This window comes from Pseudopipra pipra, chromosome 12 (assembly GCF_036250125.1).
Source record: "Pseudopipra pipra isolate bDixPip1 chromosome 12, bDixPip1.hap1, whole genome shotgun sequence".
In the NCBI taxonomy this organism is placed as follows: domain Eukaryota; kingdom Metazoa; phylum Chordata; class Aves; order Passeriformes; family Pipridae; genus Pseudopipra; species Pseudopipra pipra.
In genome coordinates, this window is record NC_087560.1 from 8,997,511 (window position 1) to 9,012,361 (window position 14,851).

General features: G+C 39.6%; 1 protein-coding gene across 5 annotated transcripts in view; it reads left to right on the forward strand.

Annotated features, from left to right (window-relative positions):
- The window catches only part of MYO5A (myosin VA), a 97,653-nt gene that overhangs the window by 68,650 nt on the left and 14,152 nt on the right, over positions 1–14,851 (forward strand). For 2 of the 5 annotated variants that reach the window (XM_064668755.1, XM_064668757.1), the window contains exons 21-30: positions 273–512; positions 1,033–1,281; positions 2,371–2,464; positions 3,158–3,306; positions 4,038–4,151; positions 6,288–6,434; positions 7,209–7,262; positions 7,981–8,208; positions 10,859–10,959; positions 13,495–13,693. In XM_064668755.1, coding sequence (XP_064524825.1) covers positions 273–512; positions 1,033–1,281; positions 2,371–2,464; positions 3,158–3,306; positions 4,038–4,151; positions 6,288–6,434; positions 7,209–7,262; positions 7,981–8,208; positions 10,859–10,959; positions 13,495–13,693 — 1,575 coding nt within the window. Of the gene's footprint in view, positions 1–272; positions 513–1,032; positions 1,282–2,370; positions 2,465–3,157; positions 3,307–4,037; positions 4,152–6,287; positions 6,435–7,208; positions 7,263–7,980; positions 8,209–10,858; positions 10,960–11,502; positions 11,584–13,494; positions 13,694–14,851 lie in introns of all 5 variants that reach the window. The other 3 variants (XM_064668756.1, XM_064668758.1, XM_064668759.1) reach the window with 2 other exon arrangements.

Sequence of the window (14,851 nt, forward strand, 5' to 3'; positions counted from 1 at the left end):
AGTGTGCCTCCAGTTCTTTCTTACCATGTTTTTCCTTCTGGTTCCCTTTCATTTTGCTCCTTGTCGTTTTCCATATTATAGTCTTCTTTCCCTCTTCTTTTTTTCTTTAAATTAATTCCATTTCGTGTTACTCTTCATCAGAATTTTCTCTTTGCAGGCTGAGGTGTCTCTATGTACATCACCTTTACACCCCTCGTCATGGTGTCTGTTTAACTGCACAGGTGTCGTTTGGAGCACTAACACCCCTTGTCATGTTTTTTCCTTGCCTGTAGATGCTTCGGGAGCACAAGACTGTTATTATTCAGAAGCATGTGAGGGGCTGGCTGGCTCGACTGCACTACCGTCGGATCCTGAAGGCCATCGTTTACTTGCAATGCTGTTACCGGCGCATGATGGCCAAGAGGGAGCTCAAGAAACTGAAGATAGAGGCCCGCTCTGTAGAACGCTACAAGAAGCTTCACATTGGCTTGGAGAACAAGATCATGCAGCTGCAGCGAAAAATTGATGAGCAGGTAAAAAGCTCCCTGGCCTCAGGGAAGATGTGTCAGAATCTTGATTACCTTTCTCAGCAGCGCTGTGGGAATTCACAGAATGCAATGAATTTTCATTGTAAGGGCTCAGTTCTCTCTTCTGATAAAGAATAGTGATAGAAGAGAAGGAGAGGCCGCAGCAGAACTTTAACAGTCAAGCATCCATTTTTGTCTCTCAGCAGCACTGAGAGAAAACATCTGCTCCTTTAACGCCAGTGTTTCATTTGAAGTACGTCAGTTGCTCTGTTTAAGGGAAGGCGAGGTGATCCTGTTTGACGTGTGTGGGCTCTCCATCCGATTTTATTTTGGGATGTGCAGGCTTAGAGGCTGGACTATTCTGTCACCTCATCAAGCAATTCTGCAAAAGCAGACCAAAACCTTTTTGAAATGGGGAAGCTGCTCTTTTGCTCCCCTGTCTGGGTATATTCTGTAGGGAACAAAAAGGCTCACTTAAACCAGAACCTCTCCAACAGTTGCTCTGTCTGTGTTGTGTTTTGCAAAGAACAAAGAGTACAAATCTCTGCTGGAGAAGATGAGCAACCTGGAGATCACGTACAGTACGGAGACAGAGAAGCTGCGGAATGATGTGGAAAGGCTTCGGATGAGTGAGGAGGAGGCCAAGAACGCCACCAACCGTGTCATCAGCCTTCAGGAGGAGATTGCCAAGCTCCGCAAGGAGCTGCACCAAACTCAGTCGGAGAAGAAGACCATCGAGGAATGGGCAGACAAATACAAACACGACACCGAGCAGGCACGTATGGGGTCTCAGGTGCATGGGGACATTTACAGAGGCCTGGTGTCCACTCAGGTTTTGCCCAGGCTTAATTGCTTCAGTTGTGTGGCTGGTATTTTTACTGTGTTTTTAAGCAATGTTATACCTGTACAATCCTAAATAGGCTTGATACCTAAATGACTACAACTGTGGTAGAAGAATATGCTCAATCCATATACTGTATGTAATATATGTATCCAATCTATTCAGATTTTGATATTGAAAGTATTTGCAAATCCAAATGCTTAAGCACTCTGAATTAGAGGTAGTGCATTCATAAAAAGAAATCATTTTACCTACCTAGAGAGAGTAATCACATAGGTATCAGAAATCCCATACTCAGTATTCAAAGGTACTGCCATATCCTACCTAATTTAAACAGCCAGCTTATTCAACACACGTATGTGTGCACAGTCTAGTTCAACAGGTTTCAGCTAACCTCTTATCTTTGCTTTAACCACAAACATATCAAACAGGTTGTTTCCTGGCAAGAGTACTTGCTGATAATGGTGCAAGGGTTGAATGTTGGAAGAACCAATCCATCATTATGTGATGTTGCAGTGATATATTTCAAGATCAGATAAACATAAGGAAAAATATTAATTGATTAAGCAAAGTGAATGCATAGTAACCAAAATCAGAGACAAATTAGTAATTGGCAAACCTGGGTACTGGTAAAGTGGCACAGCTTTAGGGCAGAGGCAAGATGGTAGATTGTGATGTTAGCCAATGCAATAGAATATACAGAACTACCAAATGTGTAACTATTTTGTGAGTATTTCTGTTTTAATGAACCAGTTACATCCTTGGGACTTTACTGAAAAATATATGGCACTGTGGAGTGGTTCAAGGCAATTTTGGCATCTGATCAGAAATGGAGTGCAGAACATACAGGGAAATCTGCAGTGCGACATGTAATTTGGGCCATGAAGATATAACTTAGTTCACCAGTTTCATTCTCTGAAGAAAAGTTTAAGTATTTGAACTGTTAAAGATGTCATTGCTATTAGAGCTATTGATGAAAGGTGAACTGCATTCTGAGTCAAATATTTTACTATCTCTCTCTAGCTGGTATCGGAGCTGAAAGAGCAGAACACATTACTGAAAACAGAAAAGGAGGAGCTGAACCGCCGCATCCATGACCAGGCGAGGGAAATAACAGGTTGGCTCTGCTCTCTTCATTCAGACTTTCTGCTTCAGGTTACCGTGTTAAGCAACACTGTACTGCATAGATTGGGCTAATTTGCCTTAGTTTGCTTCCCTTTTTGGTCTAGCGGTTTCATTTTTGTGTTTTAAGAACTCGCATCAGAATTATTTACCACTTGAATTTCCATGAAATCCTAGGAGTTTGGGGTCTTTTTTTGAGGGGTGATTGCTCCAAAGCAATTCAGTTTTAAAAAAGGAGGCTCTGATATTTAATACAGTTGACCTACTACAACTTTTCTGGATGCTGTGCCTGTAGAAGCATCAAGGAAAGCATAAACTCTAGATGTGAAGACTGTGGTGGAGGGAGCTGTGATGAGAGGGGTCAGTGCACGTGAGGCGTAAAGCACCTCACATTTTGCTTTTACACAGCACATCAGTGGGCTAATGCCCCTTCTTCCTACCTCCTGGAATTACTAGAAGGTATCATCAGAATGACTAACTTGACTGAGTGAGCCCTTCTGTGGTTACCACAGAATAATGCCTTGGCCCTTCGTATTTTTGGCTAAATGTTTGCCTACAGAAGCACAAACACCATCTTCAAACATCAGGCTGTTCCGCTGGTGCAGACTTGCCTGTACCTCCAGGATGGATGCACTGCATGGTGGGTAGAGCTGGAATTCTCACTTTGGATTCCTGTTCTCTGTGACAGAGTCGATGGAGAGGAAGCTTGTGGAGGAGACAAAACAGCTGGAGCTGGATCTGAATGATGAGCGGTTGCGGTACCAGAACCTGCTGAATGAGTTCAGCCGTTTGGAGGAGCGGTATGATGATCTCAAGGATGAAATGAACTTGATGGTGGTGAGTGGCTCAACATCTGAGAAACCAAAAGCTGTTCACAACCGTGTTTAGGCAGAGTCTAGTGGGATAGGTTAGTAACTGAATCTGCTGTCAGCTGTGTGGTGGTTACCTGTACCTGAAAAGAGAGTTTGTCCTTTTAAATGCTGATTACTTAGATTAGTTCAGCCAAAACAAATACATTTACAATTTGTTGTTGACTTAAAAAAAAAAAAAATTTTAATTGTCACATCTCTGACAACACTAAATTTCTGCTGTGACTTTGCTAGTGGTATTGCTCGTGCTGCTGCCCTTATTTTGATTTGAAGTTATTCACATGTCCTGGAGTTGTTTGTACCACCTTCATCCAGTGTTAAATTTTAAGTAGTTCTAGGAATTTATGTGTCAGGAAGAAAAAATATTCCTCAATAGAATGTCTAGGAAGTTAGAGAATTGGTGCCTGTGCTTCCTGTAAATGGAGCTTTTCTTTCCCAGGAAGTGCTGCATTGTTGCTTGATTCTGCTTTCTGCAGCAGTTCTTGATGGTGTAGTATCTGACCTATCTCCATAGATTTGATTGTGAACTGCATCTCAGAGGTTTTAGGTAGCATGAGAGACCAGAATCAAAAATCTTTTCTTATAAATTTTAATAGCTCTGAAATAACACCAAACATTACAAGCTAAATTAGAGGTTGTGAAGAGACAGTTACAGGGAAAACCATACAGTGGTATTGATTTGTTTCATTTACACTTCAGAGCATCCCCAAGCCTGGACACAAAAGAACGGATTCAACTCACAGTAGCAATGAATCTGAATATACTTTCAGCTCTGAGATCACAGAAGCAGAAGACTTACCAGTGAGGATGGAGGTAATGTTAAAAATCCCCACAACTTCTTATTGTTCCATGGTTGAACTCATTCCTCTCTCTTTTTTTTCATAAGTGTTTCTGAAAACCATATCCTTATATTGAGATATCTAATGCTTTAATCCAACTTTTTCCATTTCTTTTTAGAAAACACTCATTCCCCAGTTAGTTGTGATCCTGTGTAAAAAGGCTTTGTCAAAGTATGCTTTGAATTCTTCTTTGCACAGTACACATAGATTAGATACTTGGCCATCCAGTTGATTTGCATGTGAAACATTTGCTTGTCAGTGTTGGTAAGCACAATCACTTCTTCAGCACAAAGTGGGAATTTAGAAAACCAGTGAGACTTTCCTGAGGAGTCTGCATACTGTATATTCAAGGATTAAAACTGGCAAGCCGTATTTTTATTAGCTACATGGAATGAGTTTCCTGTTAGGGATGAGAAACTCACGTTGGATCAGTTTTCCTCTAGTTCATAGAGATTAATAAAACTCCCAGAATGTACTATTCTTTTGCATATGCAGTGATACAAATCCCAGGATACTGAAAAATGTGCAAAAAGATTACTCTCTTGATTCAGCTAATGAATAACATTCATGAATAATTTGTGATGAAACTCCAAGCCATTGCTTAGTCTTTCCAAGATAACTCCCCCCTTTTGGCCCTTCCCAGAGCAGCGGGACTGCTAACACAGAGCCCTCAGGTTGGTGGTCTGGCTGTCCTTGGCACTTGGCAGACTCAAAGCTTTTTCTGTGCATTCTGGAGATCTTCTTAATGTGAGCAAGAGCACAGCACACTCTGTTTGCCCTCTGCCTGGGATAGGGATCTCCAAGAGCTGCTTTTGACAGCCTCTGTCATTGCCGCTTTTGAAAGCCTCCGCAGAGAATTATTTTCTACTCTGGATGCAAATCCCTGACGCATTGATGTTGGCACAGATCCTGTGCGGAGTCTTTCATAACGTGCCTTCCCACTTATATTTTTCACTTTGTGTAATTGTTCCAGAATGATGCTCCCTACCTTCATGGAGAGCCAGGAAAAGGACAGCGCGACTACACGTGGTTGCATTTCACGTGTGAGCCAAACGTCATCTTTGCCTTTGGCTAACAGACTTACTGAATTGCTGTTCTAGAGCCAGTTTGGGGTTTTAGAATATGAATGAAAAGGATGAACTCAAGAGTGTGAATGAATGCAGCACTGTATTTGTTTAACCCCTTAACATTTCAAACTCCAGTTTGACTCTGGACCAACAATACAGATTAATTATACAAAACCACATTAAAAAATAGGGTCCACCTCAATGCAAACCAGTAAAGCCAGAAAACTCAAAGTGTGTTTTCTTTTTCTGAGCTGTTGGTGTGGTTTATGACTCTTCCCCTCAACAGTAAAAGGAGATGAAGTGGAAATGGCTGTGCTTGCTTGTCTGCTACAGTCATTAATATTAATTTCCTAGTTCCTTTTTTAGGCTTTAAAATTTTATGGTACAGTTCATAGTAATTACTTTGATCTTCTCAGTACATAAAGTACAAAAAGGCTGATGGACAATTTCTAATGCACCTTCAGAGTGCAAATGCTGGTCCTTGCCCAGAAAAATGGGAAGAAGCTAGTGGATTAGGCTCAGAACAGGCTGTATAATTACCATAATAAAAGGAAAAGGGCATAAAGTATATTTTCTGGTACCTATTTTTTGTGTCACATCCCACTAAATTAACCTGTAAATCACCAGAGAGATTTCTCTGTAGCTGAAGAAGTTACTACAGAAATAATTTGAAACTAAAAACAAAACAAAACAAAAAGTTGTTTCCAGGTGAGTCTAACCACAGACTTTCTTTTTCTTCTTTCCCCCCTCCAAACAAGTAAGACTATAAGGTATGCTTAGTTATAGACCTCCTGTCTGCTAGGTAGTCTCTAGTGCTTTCTTTTGCTAGGCTTTAGGCTTAGAAACATTTTGTATTACTAGAACCTTTTTTTAAAATAGCGTTTGATAGCAGATAAAATATTTTAGATAGTCAAGTCTCAGAATAAAGCAATATTTCTGTGTTCCTCTCTTTCCCTAGTCTGTTTCCCATCTTTACTCACTGTTGTGCTTCCTTGTCATGTGGAAGGGGAAAACTTCTTGACTTCCTTCTGTTCTTTCTAAAGCAGGAACCAAGTGAGAAAAAGGCACCGCTGGATATGTCTCTGTTCCTCAAACTGCAGAAACGGGTTACAGAACTGGAGCAAGAAAAGCAATCCCTGCAGGATGAACTGGACAGAAAGGAAGAACAGGCTCTTCGTGCTAAAGCTAAGGTGGACTCCTCCTCGCTGATCAAATGCTGACACCAGTGTCCCTTCATGTGAAACAGTAGCTGTGTGAATGCTGGCTGGCTTTTACTAAATCTTCATCATCCACCAGTACTTGCTTTATTTAATGACAAGTTTTATACTGGTGCTTAGTTCTAGGGACTGGTTATTTAGTTTTCCAAGGTCCTTGAGATCCTCTGATTGAAGTCAACAGCAGCAAAAAGTGCTTGGGACTTCACTTAAAAAAAAAAAAAAGGCTGTTTTTGTTAAGGAAAAGCAGTATGGAAATCTACTTAAATGTTGGGGAGAATGAGTAATTGTGCATTTTAGGCAGAATAAGAAGTGTTTCAACCAGGATGCAGAGCCAAAGCAGTGGTCTTAGACATGTTTAGCAAATTATAATTTAAATTCTCCTCTGATTTAGTCTCCATGAGTTCTTATAAAATTATGAAACCAGTTTTGCCAATTGGTTCTCACTACTTTTGTACCAGTGAATTTCTTTAGCATGCTGGGATTCATCCTGCTCTCTTTCATTACCAGTGACAGTAGCGTGATTTGTATGTGATTTTATTTATATTAACCAATTATGTGTCATAAACTCATAATTGAATGAAAAGAGACAAAGGCAATATTCAAACTAAAGCACTTAGCAGTACCAGAATGAGTGTTTTCCAGTTTTATAGGAAAATCATTTCAGCTCCCTTTCCTTTTCCTGCCTCCACTAAATCAAAGAATAGAAAGGATTGAATTTTTAGTTTTCACACTTGTTTTCTTTCATAGGAAGAAGAAAGGCCTCCGATGAGAGGTGCTGAGCTGGAGTATGAGTCGCTCAAGGTAACTCTAAAACAGAGTTTTCTATTATTTTCTAGTGAAACTCTTGCCACCAATTGTATGTGCTGGCATAGGTAATTACTTCAGCCCTTCTGTTTCTGAATATTAGCTGGAGAAACTAGAACAAATATTCCCCAGCAGTCATTTCATTGCAGGACTGCTCCTTTTGAGGTGTAGGATGTGTAGCTGGGGCTCCAAAACAAAAAGATCCCCTAAACTAGGGGGAGTTCTCTGTTGAAACACTTAGTACAAATTGCAAGTTAATTTGAGCAAAAATATAGCAATAAATGTAGCCCTCTTTTTCAAAAATATTATTTAAATTAATGCATATCTTAGACCACTAAAACTGCAAATATTTTCTAATATCCCTGAGTGATCCAGAATCTTCTTAGCTTGATGACTACTATTTGTTGTGAACTTTATTTCTTTTTCTTAAGGGGAGAATAAGAGGGAAAAGGGATTGGTAATTTTTTTCCCATCAAATCTGTCTGATTCATGTGTGTGTGTTCTGGTTTTGCACTTCAGACAGGAGGTTAGCCCAGTTAGTGAAATCCTCCCAGGCACTATTGACCGTAGTCAAGAGGCAGGGATACAGGAGGGATTGATTGATTTGTTGCAGTTAGTCATCATTTTTTACCATTTTTATCCATAGTTTTGTACCTGTGAGTTACAGTTATGTTGCAACGCTGCTGGGTGACAGAATTGTCCCTATTTCTTGCAGCGTCAAGAACTTGAATCTGAGAATAAAAAGCTGAAGAATGAGTTGAATGAGCTGCAGAAGGCGCTCACAGAGACACGAGCTCCAGAGGTAACTGCCCCTGGTGCCCCTGCATACAGAGTCCTCCTGGACCAGCTGACCTCAGTCAGTGAAGAGCTCGAAGTACGCAAGGAAGAAGTTCTCATCCTGAGGTCTCAGCTTGTTAGCCAGAAAGAGGCTATTCAACCCAAGGTAAATCCCAGTCACAGTCAGCTTTACTGTGTGGTGAAGTTACAGTGCATCACTGACTGTGTTAATTTAATAGCATGCCTGAAAGGGCAGAAGAAAATGGTGTGGGTTTGAAAGCCTTTTTAAGTTAATCCGTTGATCCACTATTAGTGCTCAAATTGTGACAGTCTGAATTGGGAGATTGGATTAGTAAACCAATTTGGGGTTTCTCTACCAGCATTCATGTAAAGGTGTACAAGCTGTCAGGTACCAAAGTCTGGCCAGGATCCCCCAAGACTTCTTTAGCAATGCAGAAATAATTATCATTTGGAGCAGTATCATTTCTCTACTATCTGTGTGGTTTGACTGGAAAATTTAAAGGAGTTCTTAGGAGCAATTTCTTCTAAATCTGTTTGGGATCGGAGATGCATGCAAGTCAATAACATTTCATAAAGATGACCTATGAAGATATGTAAATTCTGTATTATTGCTTGATAGGTGCTCTGTGCTTTTATTGAGAAGAGTAGATTATGCCCACTGAAATGCTATCTTCTAAAAAGCTCCAATTCTGATGAGATAGTTAGGGAAGTAATAGCTTTGAAAATAAGAATCATTCAACCTGAAAATGTATCACGTAACTCAAAGAACTCGTAATTTCCATTGAACTGAGCTATCTAGTGTTTCATAACCACTGCAAGGAATGAACAGATATGTCATCTTTCCTTTGCTACTGCAAAGTTATGTCTATATTTGTCCTAAATAAATTGGAAGTCTGTGATGCATGAAGGTGCATATGTCTTGTTTTGAATGGCTAATTATAAAGAAAAAACTCATTTTTCTGCAATATTTAGAACATTGTAAAGAAATACTTAGAATATGTTATTCAAGGATTTACTGTTTTTCTCAGCAATGATGGGATACAAGTGTTGATTTTATAGCAATTATGGGTATGAGGGAAACATGAAGGTGACCTGTGGGATGGCTTACAGCCAGTTTGCAGATAGCTTCTGCTTGTTAGGTCGAACAGCTGCAGAACAGACATATTTTATTTTTAATGATTTGTTTTTCTTCTTTCTTGCCTACCAATTTGATTGCCAGGAGGATAAGGTACACATATTCTTTTACAGTTATAAACCAGAACTCTTAAATGCTAAAAAATCCCTCAACGATACTTGAGCTGTGATTTCCCTGCCTCTTAAGTAACCTACATGTATTTCAAGTTCTTGCACTTCACTTTGCTGTTACTGAAAAACTTTTCTCATAATTCTGTGTCCCCCACATCCCTATCTTCAGGGTCCATGCAAGGAAACAATTACTTCAAAACAAGCAGGTTTAATAATTTTGAACTGTTGTTTTATGGGAACCTGAACATGAAAGGATTGATTTAGGAATTGGTCTAGTCAGCTCCATCAATGCTTCTTGCTGAATATGTCTGGGGAGTAAGAACAGCACTGTGATCCAGGAATCAGACCTCTGTTAACTTGCAAGATCCACAAATTTCACAACAAGAAAAAGGTCTATAGTACAAAGAAGTACCTTTCTTTGGAGTGTTTGTTATCCTCGACATGCAACAAACATTATGGACTCACATTGTGATCTGCAGATATTGGAGAGGAATTGCTGCATGTTTGATTAGAAAATGTAGTTTAATACATAGTATTTAGGAGGATGACAAACTGAACTGCTCTAAATGAAAGATATTCAGACTCCTAAAGCTTGATAGATTGGCTGATGAGATATAGCAGTTTTACTGTGTGGTAAATTAATAGTAGAAGAACTACAAAGATCTTGTAATCGTGTTGGGAATAACTGAGGAGCTTACATATTTTATTAGTTTTGATATTAGATAGCAGAAATCATACTAGAAATGGAGATCTAGGCTCCAAAATTTATGTCCACAAAGTTGTTATTTTAAATACTTTGCAAATTGTGCTCAGGAAAATAACATCTGCTTGTTTTGAAAGTCAAAAAGGAAGGTCAGAATTCCATCTCTTATGTTCATTAGAGTCCTGTAGTTCCACTGTAAGTATTCCACAGCGATGACTCAGATCAGACTGGCCGAGGTGACTGTAAACACCTATTAAGTATTTCAGGTTTTACTGAAGAAAAGCAGAAGTGCCATTGTAAATATTAAAACTGAAACAAAATGGTACTACAATGCTCTCTAGCTTAGGAAATCTCAAACCCTTGTAAATTATTTCCAGCTTTGACAGAGTACTTAAAATATATGAAGTGAGAAATAGACCTTATTTATGAGATTTGAAAGACTCCATGCAAGGCTGTGTTTAAGAAATATTAATAGAATTAAGCTGGCAAAATCGTTCTTCAGTTTCAGTATTAGCAGCTGTTTCTGGTAATTTGACATAAAATGAAAATTCATCATTTCTTCAAATTTATTTTGTTCCTTTTACATACTGAACAAATGAAAAAGGATTAATGCATGTACCCACTTATTAGACAGACTGATATTTGACTCTGTTGCATGCATTTATTTTGAAAGATACACCAAATAGACATAGAAATTATGGACCAACCTCCTGCTCAGGTACCCACACTGATTTTAATGTGGCTGCTCAAGGATTAGTGTTCCACGATGGTAAAGTGAAGAAAACATGGATTCAAAGAGCAGTTTTGTTGTTTAAACTTACTGTGGAAATCATCATTCTTTTTCCAGAATACAATGACAGATGCTACACTCCTCTTGGAGGATGTACAAAAGATGAAAGACAAAGGAGAAATCGCACAGGCATATATTGGACTGAAGGAAACAAACAGGTACAAGTTCTCTTTCTTTAATCTGTGATCAGTTGGGGCCTGCTGTGACACTGCGTGTATCGTGTTCAGTAAGTTCCATCCATGTATGTCTAGATACTCAGAGAACACTCACAGGTGGGGTTATAATTTGATTTGATTAGTAAAATTGTTGTATGCAATATTTGAAAGGATTTGGAAATAATGGGGAAGTGCAAAATCAAGCTTTCTGGATTTCCGTCTTCTTAGCCTTTAATTGCTGCATTGCCCAAACTGGGTGCAGTTCCCCAGGGTGGTTTGTTACCCTCTGTACCGCAGTGGTCACAAGAGTCTGTCACAATACATTTATTGTAACAGCACGAAATACTGTAACCAGTTGGGCTGTCACTGAGAACTGAATTTCATCATTAAGAAGAAAAACACATAAACAGAAAAAGTAATTTGCTAAGTTGTTTTAGAGAGTTTTTTGTTTCTCTTTTGTAGTAATTTAGTGTGTAATATCTTTAAATGTCACCTCATCACCATCACATATATCTCTTGTATTTTTTTAAACACGTTTCTTGAAAGGCAATCTCCCCAGGACTATCATATGCTGAATGAGGACGGAGAACTTTGGCTGGCTTATGAAGGGTTAAAACAAGCCAACAGGTTACCAGACTTCTCAGAATGTTTTTTTTTTCTTTATTTGCATCTTCTTTTCTAGCTAACTGTGCCCCTTGCTATGGGTTTGCTTTAGCTACAGTACTTCTATTGCTTTAATGGTTAGAAAAAAATGCAACACAAACTATACAAATTAAAAGAGTTTCCTCAAACCTAGTCCCTAAACCTTTTTACTTGTCAGGTTTTAGCATTTAAAAATTAAAGATGGTGGAACAACCAATACATAATTCATAAGAATACTTGCACAAAAATAGACTGTAAAATACCAGAAGCTCCACAACTGAAAATATTTGTAGCCATGTATTATTTGTCTGCCTTTACACCAGGTTTCAAAATTGATGTTCCTTACAGATTTTCAGCCTAAAGAAGTACCGTCATTTTAGTAATTATAAAACTATTGTTTAAGTAGCTTCAGTGTACTGTTAACTTTCAAGGAGAAATGGATCTTCGTCTCCTTGTTGTGACTCAAGTTCAGTAAATTAAACATTCTTCTCCCATGTCTCTCTGTGCCACATCCAAAACATAAGTCACGAAATAACCAAGAAACAGAAGTAATCTTTAGTTCCTCGAGGTGCTGCCCAGGCCTCAGTGCAGTCACTGAGATCCGCACACTGGAATGGGTGAGAGTCACCTCGTCAGGAGACGCAGCTCTGGCTCCCTGTGCACATCTGTGCCCCATATCCATACCCTTGTCCCAGACTTCCAAAACGGTTCCTTGTCCTGCATTGACAACTAATTCAGTAGTTCAGCACTGCCGATGTTCTTCATTGTATGCGTTTGGTAGCAGTAACTACAGAAGGTGGTATTTTGCAATGAGTGCTACTAACTAGTCTTTCCTTTTCTTGTGCTAACAAATTCTACACCTAACATTGTTGTGTAAGCCTGTGAAGACCTAACTTGCAGCAAGTGTTCTGCAGAGCAGGATGGGAATTTGTTTGCTCTGCGCCTCTTGCTTCTTGTCCTAGCACTGTAGGGACAAGAAGCTTTATATTAAATGGCAGAGCCGTGCAGGTAAATGACTGTTTGCCCTTGCGTGCCTGATCAGTCTGGTTACTAATGAATGTTCTTGCCTTATGCATATTTAAACCCTGAAAGATTGTCTAATTGAACACTGGTAGTCACTAGTATTGTCATTTCCTGTGTGTGTATGTACGAAATGATGATTCAGAGCACTTGGACAGTGCCTTGGAAGCAGGAGTAGATCCCCCCAGCACTGCTCAGGAGGAGGCTGGTACACATTATCCCTGTTTCACATGAGAATATTTTGAGATGTGATGTGCCCAAGGGGAAAGAGCAGGTCAGTGGTGAGGATACACAGAGCTCCCAGATTCCAGTCCTGAGTTTGGTTCTGTTGCTGACCTTTTGTGCACTAAGGACAACCCTTTGCAAAATGTTGACTTTAATGTAAAAATAAAGATCGTTTATGTGCATTTGCAATTAAATGGTTTCTGACTGAAAAAGTTAACTCTAAAAATGTTGTCCTTTGTTAATAATGCAGGGTGCTAGCTTAAGCGAACACAGTGTCATCTTTATCTTGGATTATTTGATTTGTTTAGAGGTAAAACCTCTTTAGAGCCCCTTTAAAAGCAGTGACAATCTGTGAAGAGTTAGCTTTACATTTATTGCCACAGTGGCACCATACCCAGTGTGTGTTCAGTCAAGGGAAATGCAAAGCAGTGCCACAATTAGCTTCTCTGCCTCTCCACTTTTTGATCATGCAAACTTAATTTAATTAGAAGGCATACTGAAGGGTTTAAAGAGTACTCTGCCTTTTTCATTTTCCTTTGCAAGCCATGGCTAATTGTTCCTGAGCAGCAGCTAAAGCTTTACACTCCCTCTGAGAATTGGGGATGCAACTTTCTAAGTGCGTTCACGCAAACTGTTGCTCAACCTCCTTAGGCTGCTGGAGTCTCAGCTTCAGTCGCAGAAGAAGAGCCACGAGAATGAACTGGAGTCGCTGCGAGGTGAGATCCAAAGTCTGAAGGAGGAAAACAATCGCCAGCAGCAGCTCCTGGCCCAGAACCTGCAGCTGCCTCCAGAGGCCCGGATTGAAGCCAGTCTGCAGCATGAGATCACCCGGCTGACTAATGAGAACTTGGTAAGACAAATGCTGCTGCAGGAGCAGGCCAGGGGACTTACTGACTTGCCACACCTCTAGGTTCTTATCACTTCTCAGATGGCAACTTCCTGTAAAAAAATTGCACGAGGGTTAGTGGGTTTTTTGTGTGTAAGCTAATGGGAGAGAGAGACTTGTGATTGCTCAGGACATAATAATGTTTCAGGGAATTTGTTTGAAGTTTGGAGCATGGAGAAAGCTTGTGGATCCCAGCTTTCAACCAGTGAGTTTAATCATGGCTAAATGGTTGGTATCCAGCAAAGTCATAAAAGCTATTAGTGCCAAGGAATAACGTTTGGTCTGAAATATGTTAGTTTTTTATTTTGTTGGAAAATGCTGATGTAATTCTTTAACTAAGATCACTTTACTTCCCATTTCTCTCTTCCCTGCCTGAAGCAACACAGATAATCCACTGTGTTATGAGCTCCAGCTATTCAGTATATTTTGAAAAAAGAAATAACTAGAGAAAAAGAAACTTGGTTAGAAGTCACTTAGCTAATATTGGTATTCCTTGTTTACTGTCCACCATTTTCGTATGAAGGAAGAAAGGATTGGGTGAAACTCCTTGCCTTTCCCCATGTTCATCGTGCTTGGGCTACTTAATTTCTGGGGGAATTTTCCAAAGAGGCCTGTGTTAGAATATGATTGGCTTGATATTGGTAAAGGGAAACATGCTATTCACATGCTGTGAGTGTCATTGCTTCCTCTAAACAAGCCAAGGCAAAGTGTTTCCTGCTTACGTGCACTACAGAAGTTATCATTGTCAGTCTCTTGTCTTAATGCCAAAGATTTTGAGGAAAGCATCAGATCATTCAGCTAATTGATACTGGAAAACTGATTGAAAGTAAATTATAAGTTTGCCTCAGCAGCAGCAATCTCCCACTGGCAAAGGTAAATGGTGAATGTTTTTGTCTCCAACAGCTCAATCCTGCTGCTGAGTCATGTTACACTTTTTAGCCTTTTTTTCCCCAGAGACCTACTCATCACACTCTGTGTTCCCAAGACAAGACACAGTCATGTAATTATATCCCACAGGAGTTCTCTTTGTTTTCAAATACATCAAATGTAATTTTACTTGTTAAATATAGACTCAATTCCTTAGTGTTTCACTTCTGATGTTTGGGCATTGCAAGTCCACTC